The 23,442-nt window shown below is 49.8% G+C and overlaps 1 protein-coding gene across 49 annotated transcripts in view; it reads left to right on the top strand.

Annotated features, from left to right (window-relative positions):
- Nucleotides 1–2,647: 2,647 nt before the first annotated feature.
- CELF4 (CUGBP Elav-like family member 4) overlaps nucleotides 2,648–23,442 on the top strand; it is a 324,964-nt gene continuing 304,169 nt past the window's right edge. For all 49 annotated transcript variants that reach the window (XM_032152429.2, XM_032152439.2, XM_058438414.1 and 46 more), the window contains exon 1: nucleotides 2,648–3,159. In XM_032152429.2, the coding sequence (XP_032008320.1) occupies nucleotides 2,874–3,159 (286 nt within the window). In that variant the 5' untranslated portion in view covers nucleotides 2,648–2,873. The remainder of the gene's footprint in view (nucleotides 3,160–23,442) is intronic.

Below are 23,442 nucleotides of genomic sequence, written 5' to 3' on the forward strand. Positions count from 1 at the left end.
CTTTCAGGGGTTGAGGGGCAAGGAGAGAAAAACAGACCTCGAGCAGGAATTTACTCTCCTAAACTCCCCTGTGATAGCAGAAAATACATGCCACTCAGCTGTAGGATCCTGGGTGCCATGCACCAGCACCACAGGATGATGTTGGAAGAGATATCTTGGACAGAGTTAATAGCCTCTGCTGATGTGTCCTAGGGGACCGAAGGAGGAGGTCTCAACCTGGTAGGCACACACACATATATGCAGTGTGGATACACGCAGGGTCCGTGCACAGACCCACGCTGCATCCACACAAGCAGGCACACACGGCCAAACCACACACACAAACTCTCCAAGTGCTTAGCAGGCACTTGCCCCCCTTATGAGGGCACTTCAAAGGCACACCAAATACACAACCACCACATGGCAAAGGCTCTATATGTGAGTTTCTGTTGAGTCCATCTTACTTGGTCGATTCTTAGACCAGCATATAACACTGGATAACGTAAGCCCGGGAAACCAAGTGACGAATTAACTATACTTACACCCGATTCCAGCAAGCAAAGGCAGGAGAAGCTAAAATGAAAGGATGAAGTTCCACAGTTCTAAAAATCATACTTGCTCTTTGGTTTGGGCCTGGGATCCTCAGAGAGAGGCGTCCCGAGCGGACTCGGGGCCTGGGGCTGCGAACCTCGGGCCTCCGGGCCTCCTCCGGCGCTGGAGAGCTCCGTATTGTGCTTGTACCAAATGGGGTTGGCCTGGGTTTTCAGGCAGCTGGGGTCTCATTTCTTTAATTAAAATTGCAGACATATCCTCTAGTAACGTAATGTAATCCGAGAGCAAGAAAAGAGAAACCCTGAAACCCGAAAGTGGCCAGCCGAGGGCCGGCGGGGGTTAGGCCAGCCGCTCCGCCCCGCCGCCCCAGCGCCCCAGCTCCCCAGCCCCGCAGCCCGCGGCGGAGCGGGCGCGTTATTTTAATTTGCCAGGCTTCTGAAGCGAAGAGGCTGTCCTGAAAAAGCAAACATGAGAGAGGACGGGGTGCAGGTAAATATCATTAACGTGAAAATCTGCTACCCCAGCCAAGTTCACCACCAGTATTCACCCCCATAGGCGGGGCTGCTCGGACCCTGCTCCCGGCTCCGCGCCTGCCACTCCCTTTCCCGCGCAGCCGAGGTGCCAGCCCCAGTGGGCCTGGCGGGGAGTCCGGCGGGGTCCGGACCGGGCAGCTGGACCCCCGGTCCCCACGGCAGGAGCGACTCAGCCTCGCACCTCGGGAGCTGTAGGTGCCGAAAACGAAACCGGCGGGGGCAGCGCACGCCGCGCAAGTCTCGGTACGGCGGCAACCCAGATAGCGATTCAGGGGCTTTATTCTTTTGATGGTGATTTAAAAAAATTATTCTATTTGAACCCGCAAAGCAGACGAGGGCAACATTCAAGCCATCCCCCGCGCTGGCTCACCGGCCACCGCGCCCAGCGCCTTCCCCGCCCCCGAGCGGGCGAGCGGACAGGGGCGCCCGACTCCTACCTTCCTCCCGCCAGCCACCGGCGGACCAGCCGCGCTCTCCGGGGCGGGGGAGGCCGCCCGGGACGGGGACCCCCACCTTCCGCCTTCGGAGGCGGGCTGGGGCGGGGGTCGGACCCCGAGTCTCTACTCCCAGTCCCTCTGCCCCCCCGCGCGGCCCGACAGCTCCCAGCCCCATCCTGGCAGGTGGCTTGGGTGGCGGTAGATGCCGGGCGGGAGGAAGATGTGGGGCTGCTCTGGCAGGTTGGGGGTGCGAGGAAGAAAAAAAACAGAGAAAGAGACACACAGAGAGACAGGGAGAGAGCGCGCGCGAGAGAGCTCTTGTCTATAGATTTATCCACATAATATATATTTATGTAGCTTTTTTTCTCTCGACACTGATGAATGCGCGCTCGGATTCCCAGGCGGACTCCCTCCAAGCCGGCTCGCTTTTCTAGTCTAAATAAATAAATAAATGAAGCCAGATGGAAGAAAAAAAGCGCCCATTCCACCTCCGCCGCCGCCCCGCCCGCCATCCCTGCCTTTGCTTCGCCCGCCTGGCGCCCTAATAGAGCATAGCTTGGTGGATAAAGCCCCCCTACATACCCACACGAAAATAAAAATCACTATTTTTAAAATACAAAAAGTTGCACCTGCTGCTATTACAAAAAGAACCCCCAAAAGGCAAAGAGAGGAAGCCGGCTGCCCGGCTCCTCACGGACACCCGCTACCAGCGGCCGCCGGGCCCGGAATCTCAGCGCCTCCCGAAGAGCCATGCGCCTGGCGCTATTTATAGCCGGGGGCCGTCTCGGACTGTACCACCGCCACGGCGCGGGGCCGCCGACGGGGGAGGTGCGGTGGGGCCGGCGCCGCCCCACGCCGCCCTGCCCCCGGCCGCCGCCCGCCGTGGCGCGGGCCCCCACAGCGCGCCCATTCCCGGACCCCCGCGCCCTCCTCCGCGCGCGCACACTCGCCGCCCCCACCCCTGGTCTGGCTGGGAACTTGAACCGGTCCAGCCTGTTTAAACGGAAAGGACAGAGATCCTGTCTGTTCAATGTAAAAAAAAAAAAAAAAAAAAAAAAAAAAAAAATCAGATCAGACCAGAGAGAGAGAGAGAGAGGAGAGAGAGAGGGAGAGAGAGAGGGAGAGAGAGGGGAGAGAGAGGAGAGGGAGGGAGGGAGAGAGAGAGGGGGGAGAGCAGAGAGAGAGCGCGAGCGCGAGAGAGCGAGAGGAGAAAGAGAGAGAGCAGAGAGCGAGCGGAGAGCGAGGTGTAGAGAAACCGAGGGGGAGAGAACCCGAGTGTGTGTATGCGTGTGCGTGTGTGAGCGCGAGCGAGCGAGCGAGAGGAGCGAGAGAGTGCGAGCGAGAAAGAATAAAAGGAAAGAAGATTTTCTCTATGTATATAAAGATGGCCACGTTAGCAAACGGACAGGCTGACAACGCGAGCCTCAGTACCAACGGGCTCGGCAGCAGCCCGGGCAGTGCCGGGCACATGAACGGATTAAGCCACAGCCCGGGGAACCCGTCGACCATTCCTATGAAGGACCACGATGCCATCAAGCTGTTCATTGGGCAGATCCCCCGCAACCTGGATGAGAAGGACCTCAAGCCCCTCTTCGAGGAGTTTGGCAAAATCTACGAGCTTACGGTTCTGAAGGACAGGTTCACAGGCATGCACAAAGGTGAGTACACCTTTCCCTCCCAACTTTGCTGGGGAGCAGGAGCGGGCGGGCGGGCCGACCGGCCGGCCGGCGACTGACGAGCGGCGGACTAAGCGAGAGGAAGCCTCGGGCGGGCGCCGTGGAGGGAGGCGCTCGGGCAGCGGAGACCAGAGCTGGGGTGCGTGGGGAGCTGTTCGCTGGGGCAAGACTGGGTTTTGGGCGAGGTGCTGATAGGAACGATGCCATGGAGAGAGCAGCGGGCGCCGATGAAGAGAAACAGAGAGGGGATCGAGGAGACGGGGCTTGGATTTTTGGGTACAGCGACCTGAAAGATTGGGATGGGGAAGGCTGCACCGGTCGAGCCCAGGACGCTGAGCGGACGGACTCGCGGGCGCCTGGCCGGTCGGGGACCGCGGGTGCTGTCCATCGCCGTGGTGCTGAAAATACTAAAGGAGATGGTCTCCTCATCCTTTGCTCCGGGCTAGAGTAGCAGGAGCGCAGCCGTCTAAAAGGGAGAGAGGTGACAAATTCAAAGAGATATTTTTATTTAAATGTAACAGCAAACTCTCCCTGTCGAGCTGTGTGCCTCAATAATCTGATTGTGCTGTGAGTGGTGGTGTGTGTTGGGGGTGGGGGATGGATGTTTGAAGGAACCAGTGATAAAACCTAAGGCAAGAATTAGCAAGGAACCAGCCATCCCCTGGGTGGAGTGGGGGGTCTGGCAAGCCTGGATAGTCCCCTTCCCAGGAAAGCGGGGCTTTGGGAAAAAAATATGTGTGTGCGAGATTTGCATTTTGAAAGGTGTACCCTAATTTATCCCAAATTCACCATGCAGAGAGCTTTATAGTACATTATTTCTCCCTTGAAGCGATCATTGCCAGTGAGTGCTTGGGGGAGGGGGAGACAGAATAATCAAAGAATTAAAACCCAGCAACTTTTTAGGAAAGTGGTCATGGGAATTGTCTGCAGCCTGCCTGTTTTCTCCTTGTTTTATTATCTTTAAAGCAGAGCCCCAAACGTGTTCAGTTGTAGAATGTGTGTGGGTGGCTGGTGGGTGACGAAATTAGCCCAGTGCTCCGCTTCCTAACAGTAATATATAGGATGTGCAGCGGGGATGAATCGGTGCTGGAGCTATGTGGGCAAGTTAAATGCTTTCTGAGAGAGATTGATCGCCAGGCAGGGAACGAGCACGGGGCTAAGGAAGTTGTAGGGGATGTGTATGGATGTTCCGTTTTTAATAAACAGTAGTGTGGAGAGCCGCCGAAGATGCTGTTACAGCTGGTGGTTTTAAAGATGAAAACACACGCACACCCACCCCCACATAGACAGCAGCCTCATCCTTGGCCACAAATGGGCTATGGACACAGCTGATCCTCCAGCACATTAGGTGCAGAGCGCGGAGCTGTCTGGCTCTCTAAGCAGCAGCGATTTTCACTATCACAACCACCCTCTTTCTCCAGCCCTCCCTTCGTTCGAATACTAAACAGAGCTCCAAACTCTTCATAGTTGGAGTCCCAGAGAGCAGTTTTTATTGGCTTTAGCGTCTTCCAGCTTGCCTGCTGAGGAGTAAATCTTAAAGTTAATGGCATGTTGAGTAACACAAAAACACAGCAGAATGGAAATATACTGGGTTTGTTGGGGTGGGGTGAGGGTGGGGGCTGTAATGGAGAGAGAAACCAACCTTTATCCAATATGGAGAAAATGTCTGTCTGTTCAAAAGAGAGATTGGAAAGGTGGAACGGGGAGGCAGGCTTCAAAATAATACTCGAAGAAAAAAAGAAAACACTTTCTTTTCCCCCCCTCCCTCTCAAGTCAACCATATCTTTGTAGTTTTTCCCCTTCCAATCAAGCTTCCTAGAAGCTAATCAAGGTTTGTATCAAACCTTTGTTATTCTGAATGTCCTTATTTTAAAAAATAGTAATAATAAAAATTTTGAAAGCATAGGTAGGGAAGTCTTCTGCCCATCTTAACGATCAGTTTTGTGGTGATTTAAGATTTTAAAGTTAAAAAAATCAGAACCCACTAGAGGCAAAATACAGTTGTGAGGAGCTGGCCTTCATATGGCATCTGGATTAAAGCACTTTACTTGCTTCTTCATTTCAAACGAAGATAAACTTTAACAATATTCCTTGGTTTCTTTTCTACAATCCCTGATATCATCACTTTGTTTCTGATGTAATTTGGACTCTCTCATATAATAGCAAAGAAGTAGAATTTTCATCATTTGCATTAGGGAGGTAGAGAAGGTTATGATTATATATATATATACATAATACATATATTACATATATAATCTATATATATGTGTGTGTGTGTATGTATATATATATATCTATCTGACCAGAATTCCTAGGACAAACAAAACTTCATTTTCTAAATAATTTCTCCCCTAAACTGTCTCAGTCAATGGCAAGCAGGCCCACTGGCTCCGGCATACTGGGTTCCTCACTGTCGCAGCTCACCCTTCAGAGCCTGAGCATATATTTTTCCCAGTGAAACTTCCTACCTCTCCATCCTTCTGATTTTTATAACTGAGGTTGAGCCACAAGGTCCCTAACAGTGCTTGCAAGCTCTCAGAGAGCTGAATAAATGAGACCATTTCCGAGGTCTGGTTTATTCAGTCCTAGAAGAGTTTAAACTCCTTCTTCGGTGATGCAGCCTGATTTATTAGCTAATCCTGATAAAATAAGCCTCCGGCCACCTTAAAAAATTACTGGCTTGCCATTGGTGATTAATTACCGTTAAGTGAGAAAGCATGATGAGGCTTGAGGAATGAGGGTTGCATTTGGTTTCTAGATTTCCCCATCTTTAAATTGACAACATAAGGTTAGGGATAGAATCATGCCTTTGTTAAGCCTGGTTTCAGGGCATATTTGTGCCTCTTGCTCTCCCCTTCTTTAATTTCTAACTTCTAATGAATCATACAGGATCAAATTGAGAGACACAGGAAACTGGCCTCCAGTTTGGATGTCATGTTTATGTTATTGGCAAAAAAAAAAAAAAAGAAGGAAAAGGAAAAGAAGTAAAAACTAAATTAAACACACGAGGTTTCAGGTGGGTCTCCATTTGTTGGCCACCTGCCATTTCAGATATCTAAAGAAGGAAGGAGTTCTAAGGGTTAATGGAATACCTGCCATGCGTAGAGTGCACCTTAAAAGGCAATTACTCCAGTCAAATTGGGAGTCTGTGGAGGAGGGAGTGGGTGGGTGTTGTGGAGCAAACCCAGCCATATCAGAGAAAGGCTGTTGGGCTGGGGAGGCAGCAAAGAGCAGCTGTGGACTGGGGTGATTACCGTAAAGGTAAATTTACCCCCCAGAGGCCAGAAAGCAATTGGGGAGAGGGGTATCTGGGTGCTAGGCAGAGAGAGAAAGGAAGAAAAAAGCCCAGACTTAAAATTCAAAGAAACAACACCCAAGGAAGAAAACCGAGTTTAATGCAAACTCTCCCGACCAACTCAGAGTCTTCTTTTCTCCCCCATTAGAGCACTTTGGGAAAGATTGTTTTTCCAGGCTCCAAAGAGAAAGACATTGTACTATTGATTAAAGAGAAAAGAGATGAATTCCTCGGGTAGCAGCAGAAGTGAGCTGAGGGCCAATTTTACCCCTTTTTGTAGAATTTTTCTATCCTGGAGAAGGGAACAGGTCACCCAGTAGTCCAATTCTTCCTTTCTCTCATTTTTAATTTATTTCTCTTTTCTTCTTTTCGTTTCCTGTAGAACAAAAAGAGGCAGTGGCTGAAGACACATATATGCACACATACCCATGCTTGTTAACACTCACATACACAGTGGATCACAAGTGAAGAAATCAGCAATCCATTCATAACTTTGGTCCTGTCTAGCTAGATGGGAGGCAGCAAAGACTGAGTTACTGGGAGATATAAAGACTAGTGCTCTCTGGATAGCCATATTATAATGCGTTATCTTTGAAGTCATTTAAGTCCAATTTAAGTGGTATTTAGTATAATATTTATGAATTAATGTAATCTAAACATAGGGCTGTCCCCAAAGGTTTAAACAGCCTTTACTACTGATGTGTGCTTGTTCCCAGAGCCCACGATGCATTTTAATCTAAACAGCCAAGTCCACATCATAGTCCCTCTTGTTATCCAGTCAGAACAGATCTGTGCCTGGGTAACCACTCTGCTTTGAGATTTTCTCCGCTGCATGGAGGAAAACCTACTCTACTGGCAGCCTGGGGGGCTCTCAGCCCAGGAGCCACAGCTGCAGGGATTTCAGCCCCTCGTACTTCCACACTACATCCAGAAGAAGGGTGGGGACAGAGCAATAGAATCTTCTATGGATTTAGCTCCAGAGAGTGTATCATTTTAAAATATACTCACCACCACATGCACAATCTTCTATTTCAACTATACCTGAATAGGAAATGCCTAAAGCCCCTTGATTTGGGGTTTAGCTGTGAGAAAGAGGAAGGACGGGGATATGAACATGTTTTGGTGATTTGTGACCATCTTCATAAAATTGTGTCCTGTATTTGTGTTTAAGATATAATAATTCTCAGAACACTGAATTTCCACCGCTTGCCTTTACCCAAGATGGTTCGTTATTTTGTGGGGTTTTGGGTGTTTTTTTCCTGCTGTAGACAGGTGATTTAAACTGTGAGGCTTTATGTGATTTCCATTTTCAAATGAGTCTAAGAGAGAGTGCAGCTGAAGTATTAGCATAGGCATGAGCTCAATTAAGATGAACTTTTTAAAAATTACTTTGAAAAATAAAAATTCAGTTCTGTCCAGGGGAAAAAAATGGCTGGGTACACACCTATAGCTTTTACAAGAAAGATTTGCCTTGTCAGAGACAGGGAAAACTGAATAGCCATAATCAGAAGACAAGAAGAGCATTTTTTAAAAAACAAGTTTCACCAAAGAAAATGATCAATAGCAATCATTACAAACCTAAAGCATATCAAAGCAACAATCACCATTAAAACAAACTCCAAATTCCAGATGTTGATAAGTGTCCTACTTAAGAGCAAAGAAAAAATATTGGGAAATGATTAGCTTATTTAAGAGAGTGATGGTTATTTGCTGCTTATGCATAATTTCATTTGTCTTTTAAACAGACTTCCTTGGAATCAGCAAACAGAGAGATAAATTAACATGCACATATGCACGTATATGTTTCCATGTGCAAGCATGACTAAGCACATCCCACACATATGGAAACCAGGGCTGGCCTAGATTTCAGTGCAATTCAACAGGGAGATGTTAACAACCTCCCTCTCATCCCCAAGCACACACAGTTTTAATGGGAATTCTAGATTGGGTTGAAACAACCCCCTTGGTATACTTTCACTCCCTTCATCACCTGCTCCAATTGGCTGGATGTTTGTGGCCTCTCAAACACAACAAAATGAAATCTTTTCTTGAATGAAATCATAGCCATAAAACAACGCAAAGGAAAACAATGACAAAACTGTCTGCCATCACTACGCCCCCTACACACTCATGTAGTAAAGTTCTGAGCTCTGTCAGGGAGCTCGTGTCCCAGGGCATTCCCACTGCCCAGTGATCTTGCCACACTCCAGCAACTTGATCATGGCCATTATCATCACTAATAGTAGCATCTTCCTCCTCATTATTACAGCATCTATATCAGGAGGGAAGAGGGGCTTCTGAGCGAGGCCTTGGAAGATATCCAAGACACCACCTTTTTGCTTGAGAAAAGAGCTGGTCTCAACTTTGCCTCTGTTCAGGGCTCACACCTTCTATGTCATCAGGAGAGAGTCAGTTTCCAAATTGACCCAGGAGGGATCTCACCTAAAGAGAATCTGGGATAAGTAGGCTCTAGAGGACAGAAATGCAACAGAGAATAAGGCCCAAGGTTGCAGGTAGAGAATTAAAAAAGTGAAAGTTGTAGGGTCAAAATGCCAGCTAGAAGCTGGGAGTGCCCGTTTACAGTGGCTGAAACCGCAGCAGCTCTTGAACTTGGAAGGGAAATCCTATGTGACATGCAGAGAGAAGAGCTAAAGGGTGTGAAAACCTATGTGTCTGTGGGTGGGAGGAGGGAAGATGCTGCAGCCTGTGTGGGTGTTGGAGTGAGCATGTGTGTGTGCATACACACACACAGGGAAGAGATGACAGATGCAAGTGGCGTGGAGATGATGTTAGGGACAGTTTAATCTTGCAAGGCTATATGCAGGATCAGGGAGAAGGGTGATGGAGAAAAGGAGAAAATCTGGAAAGAATGATGCTGTCCTCATCATTACATACATGATCCACCTCAGAACTCCTGGCTTGGATTTGTCAATGATCCAAGTCCTGGTGTGAAGGTGTGCTTTTTGTTTTATCTGCCTGATATCCCCATCCAGAAGTCCTGGTTTGGAGGAGGGTTCCATCCTCATTCCCCACCCATCACCCTTTTAAGGCTGGCCTGCTTCTGCTCACCCACTGACTCATTTTAGCAATGACCTTCCATCTGGAATCTGAGTGGCCAGCCGCAGCTAATTCCCTTCACCCATTGCATTTCCCACCTTACTCACTGCCCCTTGGTATTCCAGGCTACTTTCCTTTTATAGTGTTCACACACACACACACACACACACACAGACACACACATACACACACATACACACGACCTGACAGCTCAGTCAAGTCAGGCCCTCCAAGCAGAATACTGCATTTTACCTAAATCCAAGCAGGGCGTGGCAGGGAGCCGGTTGCCCTCCTTTTGGGCTCTCTATAGCAAGAGCAGAAAATCCACTCCTTTCACCTCTTCTTTTCCTGCAGGCCTTTAGATACACAGCCTCTCCAAGAATCGCAGAAAGCATCCAGTCCTACCCAAACAGCCTAGGGGAGTAGAACAGAGCCCCCCCACCGCCTCCCCGCCCCCCGCAATTTCACTGAAGCCCTTTCATCATCCTTCTTCTCCTTTTCTGTCCTCTCTGACATTTAAGATATCCACCCAAACCCCAAAGTGGGGCCTGAAGAAGGAGACAAGTGTTCCATTCGGCAACAGAAGAGAAGTTAAAGGTACCCGGACAGAAAAAAAAAAAAAACTGTTACAAGGGTAGTAAAAGCTGCAGAGGAATTTCCAGTGTTGATGTACTTGCCCTAACAGCTTCTTCCATCTCCACCCATCAAGTTCCCCATAGCCCTAGGTGGGTATAAAGCCCAAGCCACAGCCCTACCCACAAGAACCAAGAAGGAAGCCAGGTCGGAAGCCCATGGTGATTGCCTTGATTTTTGAGTCCTCAAAAGTAGAAGGGGAATTAGTGGGGCATGGCGGTGCAAGCCTGTAGTCCCAGCTACTCAGGAGGCTGAGGCAGTAAGATCGCTTGAGCCTGGGTGGTGGAGGTTGCAGTGAGTGGAGATTGCACCACTGCACTCCAGCCTGAGCAACAGAGTGAGACCCGGTCTCAAAAAAAAAAAAAAAAAAAAAAAGAGTAAAAGGGGATGTTTTCAGGACCATCCATTTACAGGGTTTCTCCCCTTCTACTTGTTCCACATTTGGTTTCTCTTATCCTTCCTTGTATCTCTTCTCTAGCATGAGCTGATTGAGGATTTCAAACAGAGTGATTCCCCGCAGCTCAGCTCAGGAACAAATCCTATGTGGCCATCTGCAAGATGGAAATAAATGGGTGCCCTCATGGAGACAGACATAGTCCTGCTTCTGTGGGGACAGAACAGCCAAAAATATTGATCAAACTCAGGAAAAAAATTGATAATGAATTGGCCTCCTACAAGAGCTTAATTGACAGAGACTTCCGAAGGCTGGCTCTGGACAACGCATAAACTGACCGCGATGTGACTTTATTGCAATGCACTCTGCTTTAATTAATTATCACCTTTGTTAAGAGTGGCTACAGATCAAAGGTTTCTAGATAGTTAACACATCTTTTGAACAAAGCCCCGATGTATTAGGCTATTCCACAGCTGGCCAGCAAGGCAAGCTAGCTTCCCATTTTCTTCCCTCTTAGCTGTTGGCTTCCTCCTCTTTGTTAAAGACAAACAATCCTTTCTGCACAGCCACTGTGTCCAAGGACCGGGATTGTGAGAACTGTTGTCCACCAAGGGCAGGGTGCTGCAGTTCAGCAGCTGTTCCTAAAATTACACAACTTGGTTCACCCTTGAATCGATCTGACTGAAATGGGGAGTATCAGCAGAAGAAAAAGGAGTTTATAGAAACACAAAAGGGGGGTGTGTGTGCATGCACATATGCACGTGCACAAGCGACTATGTGCACATCCACATAAATATTATGGGATCAATACATTTCACATCCGCTGCCCACACCTCTTAACTTCTCCCTCCCATCTCTTGAGCACCTGTGCTACTATCGTATTTCACACTGAGAAATGCTCGCAGCTGAAGCATGCATAGATGATGCTGTATTGAACCAAGTCATTGTTTGGATTCAGTTGTGGAGTCTTGGTGCCCACTGAAGGATGGTCCTCGCCTGGGGTACATAGTGCCTAAAGAAGCCACTTCTTAAGATGTGACAGGAACCTCACTCTCTAGAGTCCCCAAAACCTACAAACTGACAGGTGACTTACTTGAAAGCAACCCTTGGAGTCATTCTAGGCAGATTTGAATGCCATACATGGCTGTTTGTTCATTATTCTAATTTAATGATGTAGTCACACCTAATTAATCCATGTCTGGTTTATTCATACACTATGTCTGAGGATCCAAAAGATCTCTCCAGCTAGCCAGTTTCCCTTTACAGGGACAAGCAAGGGGGCATCCCTGACAAGTGTGGCTGTCTAAGTTCAAACAGGATGGGATCACTGTAGACCGAGCTGATAGAGGCTACTGACCCTGACACCACCTTCCGTGCAGGTAGGCATGACAGCAGCCACAGAGATGCACAGCAATGAGGTCTGTGTGACCATGCATGAACACACACAAGCACAAAAAGCATGCCTTCTACTATAAACCTACACAAACCCATTCCCCTCTAAAAGTTAAAGGGCCACATCTCACCATGTAATCAATCAGGCCTGCTGGCATGCCAGGCTTTCACATGATTGGAAGTTTTGGGGCAGAAGATTGAGAGCCTGAGCTCAGTAAACTTCCCCTCTCTTGTCTTTAGAAAGTAGAGCTGAATTAACTGTTGCCACTGCACAGATAAAGAGACTGAGGCTGAGAGTAGCGTATGCCCAAAGTCAAGCCTGCAGCATGGTCTTCAGCGCACCTCCCAGTGGCTGGTTCTGGCTAGACTGTTCCCAGTGAGTGGTGTCTCTTGCCTGGCAGGTAAATTGAGAGAATGAGGCATCAACCTAATAATATCCTTATAAAGCCAAGCCTCCCTGCGCAAGTCCTCAGAGACAAGAGGCATCTAAAGATCAAACGCTACATCACAGTGTATTTGTAGGAACTCTCTGATTCTGCTACCTCCCTATAATGCTGTAATTGACTATTTGATCAGCTCTAAAAGGGACGGTGTTCAAAACAGACTCACACACACACTCATACACACACTCACATGCACACTTACATACACGTGAACACGCTCGCGCGCGCACACACACACATACATTCACCACACAAGCATATGCGCACACATTCTTTTGCATACCATATGCCACAGTACCCACACCAGTTCATGCAACAAAGGTCAGTTTTCACAGGAGATGCTTGAAGGTGAGTGAAAAGCATACACCTAAGATTGTATGTGCCCTTCCAGTAATGGGCTTATCAATACCTCTTAAAGCAATATGACAGCCAGCCCAGAGTGATTCAGTTGTGTGGACGAAGGTCAGCATATAGATATCCATTATTAATAATATCAATATCTTGGTTGACCAATATAACCAGAAACTGTATCATGTCGCTGTTGATGGGTGAGGCTGGGAGGACTCCACAGCAATGGCCGGAAATTATACCCATGTAAAATTAATCATATTGACTGGTTCTAAGAATAGACAGCGAGGCGAAGATCTTGGGAGAGCTTGTCATGGTGGGAGAGGGGGTCCTTGTTCCCAGAGGCTTTATGGTTTTGAACTCCTGCAAGGAGACCAGGGAAACAGAGGCGTCCCTGAGTGACCGGTGAGAACACTCTCCCTCATCCGGCCTTTGCTTTTCAACAGGGTGGGTTGGAGGAGAGGTGTACTCTGAACAGGAAAAGAAGGAAATAGGATCCCCTAACCATTATGCATCCAGCATATCCATATCTTTCTGTCAAATCAATACTTGGCTTGGCTTGGTCTCACCGGATGAGGCACGGAAAGCATGCTTGCCCCCGCTGTGTGAAGAGGTCTCTCTCCAAAGGGGTGGCATAAGCCTGAAGCCACATCCCATTCCGGGGGTGGGATATACTGGCTCCAGGAGATGCCAGTGTGCACTCTGCAGCCTGGGTATCCCGGGAGGAAAGGAAAGGCCCCCAATCATATCAATCACTGTGATTAAATTCTTGGGATCAGCAAAGCCAGGGACTCAGGGTGCTGCCCTGTCAGCATTGCTGGTAGGGTGGGAATATCTTGGACTTCAGAAAGCCATTTCTCACTGAGGCTTACTTTCAGCCCCAGTGAGTGAGAAGCAAAGCCTTTGCATCCTTCCAAGGGAAGGCTTGGAATTCTCTTGAGGCGGTCCTGGACCCCTCACTCTCTTGCTTATAAGAACCCTGTCTCAGGACGTCTCTGGCCCTTCTTGGCAGCCATAGATAACACCTGGAAGGATGTCCTGGGGAAGAAGTGAAAAGGAGCGAACTCCCGTGTCTGGGCGCTCCTCAGAATGGAAAGAGGACAGTCAGGAAGTGTCTCTGGTGACAGCCAAAGGCCCAACTGGCTTTTTGATCATTCTCTGCTTCCAGAGTCGTCAAGGCAACTGAAAGGGAGCCTGACTTAGAGTCCAGGCCCCATGGTGGGCGTGATGATGAATAAGAAAGGGGCTGCTAAGATAGGGGGCGGCGGATGCCTTTGATTGTAAAGGAAGGCAAGTAAATGGGGCCTGTCGCTGGGATGGGCGATGGGGCTGCTTGAGGTACAGTGCTCCCCTTCTCATAAGAAACAGCTCAGGCCCCAGTTGACCAGCCACATCCCACCCTCCTTTGATTTGCTCTCCCACTCACCCAGGGTCATCAAGAGGCAAGAAGGTCCCCTGGCCTCTGCACAGTCAGGGTCCCACCCAGGTGCTCACACCCAGCCTGCGGGACAAAGAGCCCTGCAGGTCACTGCCGCTCCCTCCCCAGTGCACACAACCCAGCCTTCCTTGCAGAGCCCCAGCCCCCGAGGCTGCCCCAGACGGTTCCCAGGCCCCCTGACTGGCTCCCATCCCTGCCCAGGCTGGGCACAGCCTCAGAGGGTATATGAGGAGTGTGGGTTCTGGCACCAGCATTCAGTCCTCTGCCCAAAGTGCCCTCTCCCCTCCTCGGCCACAAGGCCTGGCTCTAGGTAGCTGTAGGGAGAACAGCAGAGAGCCCAGAAGCTAGACCACTTCTTTACACCTTTTTCATACCTGGGGAGGAAGCCCCTAAATTGTGTGTGAGGGGAGGGTTCCTCTTTCCTCCAGCTGTCGCCTGCCCTCTGACGGTGAGACGAAGAACTTCTTACACACACACTGCGGGCCCCAGTCTGAATTGCCCAGCTCCTGTAGCAGCCCAGGCCCCGCCTCACCCCAGGAGCTCCAACCCAAACCTCTCCTGCACCCTACCCCTTACCCCGGCCAGTGTTGGCTGCTCCTTCTGCACAGCAGCTCCCTGCGCGGGTGGGGGACTCTCCAGGTCATTTCCCTCACTTGACAAGCCAGGCCTGACCCTGGGACACCAGCAAAACAGGGACCACAAAGCCAGAGAGGAGGATCAGAAAACCCAAAAAGTATTGTCATTTCTGTATCCATGTGAGTTTTGTTTCATTTCAAAAATTAATAACTACAGTCTATGATTTAGTATGATTTTTATTCTTAATTCCATATGTTGGGGACTTGTTAGCAAAGCACCAGAATCTTTTGCATACTTAGGGCCTGACATGGATCCAGCTCCAAACTGCTGTGTCCCAGAACTTCTGCAAAGGAATCTCCAAATGCCCCCCACAAGACGCACACGTGGCACACTCACATGCTACGTGTGATGAAATGGATGGGCCTGGGTGGAGAACCCAAGATTAGTGATCAATTGGTACACTCACCACCCAGGTCCAGCTGAGGCCCCAGTAGAGCAACTTAAGCCCCGTTTATCATCAGAGTGACAAAGACACAGAGTAGGACTGGCTTATTTTCAGGCTCATTTTCTTATCCAATTTAAAAAAAATCTTTTTATTGAAAAACAGGACCTTCATCTGTACTGTCATCTTGACTATTTCAATAAGCAAATGATTACATTTATTTTAGAGTAAATTCGGTTGCCATTCTCTTGGGCAAGTTCAGAAATCTGGAATGAGGAAGAAACGGCGAAGCCTGGGACCCGGCAGCTGAGTTGAGTCCCCAGGGAAAAGAGAGGAACAGCAAGTTAAAGGGTGACATCTCAGTGCGGGAAAAGCACGTTGTTGAGCTATGGTGAATGACTACTGGGCAGATCAGGTGGCAACAGCAGCTCAGGCCTTAGAGCAAGAGATCACACTCCTGAAGGGCTGACCAGCCACACACCAGCTAGAGAGGACACGCTTCCTCCAGCAGACCCCAGCTGAGATACGTGGGAAGCCAGGCAGGAAGGGCCAAACATGCAGGCTGAACCATCCAGCTGGAGCCAGCAGAAAGCCAGGCTCCTGTACCCTTTGTGTTCAAGTTCAAGACCCCCATCTGCCCCTTATGCCATCACCAGGGCTTTGGTTTATTTCTCCCTTAGTTTCTCAAGTTTCTCAGCAAAACATTAACTTGGAATGTTCTGACCTTGTCTTGGCTGAGCCAGTGATTAAGAGGGCTAGTCCGCAGCAGAGGCCACACAGCCAGGAGGAGCGCATCCCTGCAGACCAGCCGAGGCTGGAGGAGGGGCCTGCTGGGGCGGGAGTTGGGGAGTCACTGAACCAACTGCCGTTGACTTCTGGGATGCCCCCCACCCCTCTCGATGCTCACCCTCATCGTGCAGAGGCAGGTTTCTGCAGAGCAGGGAGTGGGTAGGAAATTATAGGCTGTGGCAGGACATACCATGGCCCCCTGCAGGAAAGCCCCTGGGTCTGACAGGGGAGACATAGGCCTCCCTCATGCAGGTGCAGATTCATGTCCAATTCAGGTGCCCTGAGTGTCAGGCTCTGTTCCGACAAGGTGGGGGACCCGCTTTCACTGCCACAAGATAACTTGAGATGTGATAGAAGACAGCAACCCCATAAACATAAAACTATCCCGTGTAAATGCCCTGTTGGGGGGAGATGTGGGAACCCCTGAAAGATGAGTAATCAGGTAGGGGCACTGGCTCTGAGCCAGATTCCCACATAGAGAAGGACGGCATAAGCCCAGCCTGGCAGATGGGAACAGGACAGAGCAGGAGGGCTGGAGAGCTGACAAGTCGGGGAGTTGTGTTTTGTTTCTTTCCATTGTGTTTGTTTTTGTCCCTCTGCAATGAAGTCTCATTCTCAGAATGGTGGACAAAGGAATTTCTCATTTTGAATAAATCTGGACCTGCCGCCAGCCTGGCTGAGGGAGAATCAGTCAGGGGTGGGTGGGTGTGTTGCTGTTACTCCGAAGAAGTCAGTGACACACGCTGAACCTGCCAGGGCTGTCCTCACCTGCTTTGGGTCTGCAGTGTCCTTCAGCTGTCCCAATTGCAGCCCACTTGGGCTGAGAAATTACTCATGGAATATTTAAACCCATGGTCATGTTTGCTGTCACCAAGGCAGGCGTCCAGATTGTCCCCACAGACTCACTCAGCTGAACGTCCCAAGCAATACACTATAGGGTTCCGAGGGCTGAAATCTTCCCGCAGCCTCGCCCTTCCTCTGTTCCTGCCCCCAGCACAGGAGTGGCTGGATGGCAGCCAGGCCATGGGGATGAAGCTGAGGACAGTTTCCTGGGGTGACACTGGTCTTGCAGCTGGAAAAATATTGCCAGGTCTCAGGAAGAACTGCCCCCATTGTAGACAGCACACCTGGGCAACGTCCTGAGCAGACATTTTTTACTGCAGGATAACAGTGGAATGGGCATACTTCTCCCATCTCTGGAAGAGAAACTCAGCCCAGGGGGGCAGTCATGGCTGAGGTGGCCTTTGGAGCTGGCTCTTTAGGGGAGGGATATTCCCCTCTTATAGGCCTTCCACAGACCACAATCCTGGCATCCTCCTGACCCCAGGGATTTCTCAGGGGAGAACAGAACTGGGCTCAGTCATAGAGCTGGAGTGACTGAAAAACTCAGTTCCCTGAAGGGATATGGACGTCACTAGTGTTGGTCTTCCAGTACCCTCCGAGTTCCCAGTCATCCAGCCTCTACACTCCCCACCCCAAGTCCCAAACCCCAACCCCCAGGCCACCAAACCAGGACTGAGGGCTCTCAAGCAATGGTACCCAACCAAAAGTGACCTCCTTTTCCTATCATTTCAATGCCTTGCCCCTTGCTGGTCTGACAAATCAAACTGGGCAGATGTGTCCCTGGTGGCTAATGGACATTAATGTGTTACCATCTCTGTTGCCACGTGCCTTTTAACAGGGACCTTTTAGAGCCCAGTCCTTAACCCAAAGAAATGTCTCTAATCAGGGGGAATTTTCTGGCACAGGCCAGGCCAGAGGGAGCCAGCATGAGGCAGGGACGCCTCTGTCTACTGGGAGGCAGCAGAGGTCTGCCTGGCCTCGAGCTCTGTTGCCCAGGCAGAACTCCACCTCCCCTGCTGCAGCAGAGAGGGACCCAGGCAGCCAGTGGAAGGGCTGATCTCTTTGCTGGGCTCCCAGTGGGGCCTGCAGATCACAGAGGCTGCCATGCCAAAGGTTTAATCAAATATTAAACATGGTCCGTAAACTTAAACCAACGTCATATCTGGAACACCACGTCCCTCCTTAAGAGCGCCTAGCTCTGGGGAAGTTTCAGCTTAGCTTGGCCTGGGTGCAGGGCAGGGGCTTCTTGGTTCATGCTCCCTTGGGGGCAGGAAAAAGGAGAGGCAGGCAGGGACCATGGCAGGGGTGGGACGTGTGGCTTTCCTCCTCCATTCTATTATTCATTTCCCCTGATTTTTATCTAATCTCTCCCTGATTGTCCTGGTGAAACTTAATAGACAAAGTGAATTTTTATTACATCATCAATATAATCTCCAGCTAATCAGCAGACACGGGCCACTGCAAGCCCTATAGCTCCTCATCTGGCTTCACAAATAGTAGGAACAATCACTGCCAAGCCCAACTCTTCCAGCTCCTCCTGAGAGGCCCCTCTCCCTGCTGAGCCCCTTCCCCAGACCTATTCTTGGGGTTTCTTTCTTCCCACGGATCCCCCACCCCCACCCATTGGACCACATTGCCAGTTGATGGAGATATCTTCCCCATTAGTATTTTTAGTTTTCTTCCTCCCAGCTTCAGCTGTTAAAATCACAAATCTGGGGCTTGTGTTTCGAATGCCAAAATAGCCTAATGTTGACTGATTTTGATTCTACTTTTCTCTGAGCTGGGAATATGATATGTCATAAGATATTATATAATTGTATGGATCACAGGACATACTATCAACCACATTATATACCAGATTAAGTGATATGTTATACTGCATATATATAACCTATATATAAAAGTGTTTTGGTCATTTAAAGTTGAACCATGCATCTTGTGCACTGTATCATAGAAGTTAAATTATGTATTTTATTTATATTATAGTGTGCCTTCTATTTATATAGCATTTTAATCTGTAAAATACTTTCTTATATAGTACTTCTTTTTATCCCTATTGCAACCAGGTACAGTTGATACCTTTTTTATAAAGAAAAATGAAAAAGGGATCATGAAGGAAAATTACAACCTGGTCAAATCCTGCCAGGATACGGCAGAATGGCTCTGCTCAGGATGTGTGCCAGCAAGGGAGGGAAGGGGTCACCAGTGAATCAGGGATCAGGGGCAAAGGTGTACCTGCTGACCAGGCAGGCAAATTCGTGAGGCTTGGCCTGCGAGGCAGCCCCTGGCCAAAGGGCGACCTTCGTTCAAGGAGTAGGAGTTTTTTTCCCTGTCTCAAACCTGCCCAAAGTTAAATGTACAAATGAGTGCACCCCTTCCAAGACCTCTTGCTGTGAGACTAGGCCCATACAGTAACAGGAGGCTGCCTTCTCCTCTGTTCTCCAGGGTCCTGGTCATACTGCTCTAGGATGGTTTGGATTTCAGAAAAATAGCAACTGCCACTTACAGTCAAATCCTTTAAATAAAGTGAGTAATGAGGCTAATAAATCTGGCTTTGGGCACCCACAACAGCATAGACTGTTTGGGAGAAGGGTAGTCTGCTTCCTGCAGACAATCAGGACCAGCTCTGGGAGTGACTGGCCCTGCTTCACCAGTCACCCCTCTGATTCCTGAGGGGAGGGCTGTTTCCACGCATCTGTTCAACGGATGGTCCGCATGTGTCTGGGGCTCATGCACAGGCCCCTCCAGCGTGGCCCTGATCATTCAGGGGAGGCCTGGATGTTGCAGGGCTCCTGGGGGTGGGCAGTGTTTAGTGCCTTGGACACTACCTGCTACAGAGGTAGCTGGCACGCCCAGGATGTACTCCACATAGGAGCCACATACCTGGGTCCTTGCCCCACCCTGGCTCTGGCTCCCCCACGGACCAGTGTCCTCACCTCCTTGCTCAGAGCCTGGGCCTTCTGCTCTCACATCACTGCAGCAACACCTGCTCAACCCATTGCTCAGGGTCATTGTGAGGATCACATGAGAAGGGAAAACACGGTGTAAAAGTTAAAATATCCAGGGTCACTGTCATGCATTAAGGGCCAGCACCCCTATCAGCACCCTCATCAGCTCTGAGGGTCCGGCTCACTCTCGGAAACAGCACATAAGGGGCGGCACAAAGGCCCAAGGATGGGTGGGAAGGGATATTGGCAATGCACCTACTATGTGACAGTGACACACAGCCTCTCACTTGTTTTATCTCATCACATCCTCATGACAAAGCTTTGACAGAGATGTCACTGTGCCCCTTTGAATGCCAAAGAAATGGAAATTCGGAGAGAAGTAACTCGACTGAGGTTAGATACACCCAGATTGGTCATAGGCTCAAGCCGGCCACACTTCCTTGACTGCATGCGCCCTTTATGGAATTAAATAAAAAGATCATCTCTTACATCTCCCTTAATTTGCAGATGGGAAAACTGAAGCCCTGGGACATTACTGGCTAATGTTTTCTTAAATTATCACACACTGTCTTGTATGGAGGCTCTGAAAACACATACACACACAGAGATGTGTACACATTTATGGAAACAAAGAGATAACTCACACAGACACACCCTCATACAGATACACACATACATAGAGATTCAAAAATCAGTACACACAGACACACATAGGAACACACTCAGAAATAGGGATTCATATAGATACTCATATATGCAAGCACACACACACACTCAAAAATACAGATACATTCCCAAGCACATTCATAGACATACACATATAGAAACATTCTGGCACCCATAAAGAAGTGCACATAGAGATACACACACGGACCCAGATACACACCCTCACACAGACACACATACTCACATACCACTCCTTAAAGACAAAGCTTAATTAACCACAAGGCCAGAAACACAATTTATCCACCTAACTTTTTAGCAAGAAGAAGTAAAAGCAGCTGGTTTGGAGAGAGAGGTGACAGGGGCCCAGCTTGGAAGGGAGGTGGGAACACAGGGACCCCATAAAGGCTGTGGCCAAATCCTCATTAGAAGTCAACAAATAAACAGAAGGCATTTGCTGAGTGCACTCCCCCTGCAATCTCCCTTCTGCGTCAACCCGCAGGATCTTGGCCAAATTTCTGTTCATCTAACTAAGACTAAAGGCAGGACCTGGAGAAATTTTGGGCAGGCCTTCCAAGAGCCACCCAGGCCCAGGCACTGGCTATAGACAGCCTCATGTAGGTAAGGGAAGGCCTGTGAGCAGAAGAGGCAGCCTCCAGGGGGTGGCAACTGGGAAGGAAGGAGAGGAGCAGGGTAGGTCTACAGCCACAGCCTCTCCTGGAGACCAGCATTCAGGCTACTCGGCTGTGGCTGAGTGAGAAAGAAGATTTTGTACACCCAGCCCTCAGCCGTCCACCCAAGCCTGCTCCAGCCTGGGGGTGCTCCTGTTGGCTCATGGGAACATGTTTGGAAGAGAAGGTGGCCCTGCTCAGCTGTATTAAGAGAATACACACACACACCACACACACACACACACAACACACACACACACACACACACACACACACTAAGCAAAGGGTTAACTGGTGGTAAGGAGTTCACCAGGGAATAGGAAACCTATGGTTTTCTTTTCTTTAAAATAAAATCCTGAGGATCCAGGAATGACTTCTCTGTTTCCTCCATCTGCTGGATAAGCTGACCATTTGGAAATTGAGTCTGTCCCGGGATGATGGGGCAGTCTGCTTTTGCAGTACTGACTTGAGCTACATGTGCTGGACAGGAGAGATGAGGGGTTGTCACTGGAGGTACTACTGCATGTGTTGCCCTGTCCTGTGTAGACAAACTGTGCCAGCCGGCTGCAAAGGGTGAGGCTTGGTGGACACCTCTGGGGACTATGGCACAGAGCAGGCTGTGGTGTGTCTGCTAGAGGTGCGCCATGTAGATTCACGTTGTAGACATGGGTTTTGTATTTACACTGCATCCTGTGGTTCTGCTGGAGCATGCATGTGTGTGTTGGTGCTGTGTGGGTCAGTGTGTGTCACGTGTGGGAGAGCTGTGTTTTCTACGCTGTTCTGGAAAGAGAGGGAAGGATGCCCAGAGGGCTGTCTTCATTCCTCCCAGGCTGCAAAGCTCTCTTATCCTGGGACTTGCTATCTGGCAGAGCCCCACCCTTTCCCTCCCAGCTCAGGGTCCAGGGGTATCTCACACCAGGACCACGTCTGTCCACAGCCTGAAAGAAGTGCTGAGTCTGATCAGGATTCTGGAATCAGGAGCCTTTTACTGCAGCTGCAGTGAGAAGTGCATATTTCTCACTGTGTGTGTGTATGTGTGTGCATACATGTGCGTGGGTGCAAGTATGTAGTATGTGCGTGTGCACCTGCCCACACACCACTTCCAAGTGAGTACACTCCAATCCCGGCCTGTGAGACCTGGGCGAGGAGATGAGGAGATGTGCGGACGTGTATGCTCATACGTGCTGAGTGTATGCAAGTGTGTGTGGGCTGTGACGGGCTTGGGTGGGCCAATTTTTAGTGACAGATTGTGTGTACGTCTATGACTACAGTTTCTACCAAGTGCATGTAAAAAACAGAAGAGATGAGTCCAACTCCCTGGGTGGGCACGCCTGCAGTTCTCTGCAAATGTGTGTGAGCGTGGGTGTCTTTTTGAGGGGCCTCTGGCCAGTTGTAGGGGAGGAGTGTGGGAAAAGTATGTGGGGAGAAAGGGCTCCGCACACGTGTGGTTGTGGGCAACCTAGTTGGGTGGGACGCTAAGTCAGACAGTGTCCTCCAGAGACCTCGCCACTTTCTTGGATGCACGGCTGGGCCATCTGTGGCATCTTCTCACATTCTGCCCACAGATTCCCTGGGAGACCGGAAGAAGAGGGGGTCAGCTCCCCAGAAGGTAGCCCTGAGGTCTCTTCTTGGAGACAGCCGCAAGTGCAGGGCCGTGTGTGTGTGTGTGTGTGTGTGTGTGTGTGTATGCACACACACATGCATATGAGAGTGAGAGAGAGAGAGAGATGGGGCAGCCACAGGAAAAGAGAGGCCCCTGCCCCACTGCCTCCATCCAGGCTTGAGCAGATAGTGCTCAGACCCAACCAGCGAGGCCAGAGGCAGCACTTGGAAGCAACGTGTCCTGAGGGAAGGGCCAGAGTGGGGCCCGGGGAGATGCTGTCTGGCTAAATGCATCTCTGCTCTCCTGGGCCTGTCCTTCTGTCCAGAAACACAGAGCTCCTGAGCCTAGCCCACGTGTCCAGCTACAGATGTTTTTTTTCTCTTTGCCTCATCTCTGGGCCCCCTGGAGGCTGAATTCAGCTACTTGGGGCGCAGGCACAAAAGCCAGGCCATCTCCAAGCCTGGCCCCAGCCCACCTCTGGCTCCAGCATGAGTCCTTTTGCTACTAGGCAGCAGGAGGAAGGCCAGTCCTACCTGCCCAGGAGTCCTGGGATCTCAGGGACAGATCTGGTGGTTACCCATTCGCTCATCTGGAGGCCCCGCCACTCTTGCCCCTGAGGACACTACCCCCTCCTCACACCCAGGGTTTGGCTGTGTGCTTTGCCCAGTGCATCTGCAGCAAGCTGCTGTTGGGCACTGGTGCCCTTATTATGCCCGGTCTTCTTGCAGCT

Source organism: Hylobates moloch, unplaced genomic scaffold (assembly GCF_009828535.3).
Source record: "Hylobates moloch isolate HMO894 unplaced genomic scaffold, HMol_V3 SCAFFOLD_5, whole genome shotgun sequence".
NCBI classification, from domain to species: Eukaryota; Metazoa; Chordata; class Mammalia; order Primates; family Hylobatidae; genus Hylobates; species Hylobates moloch.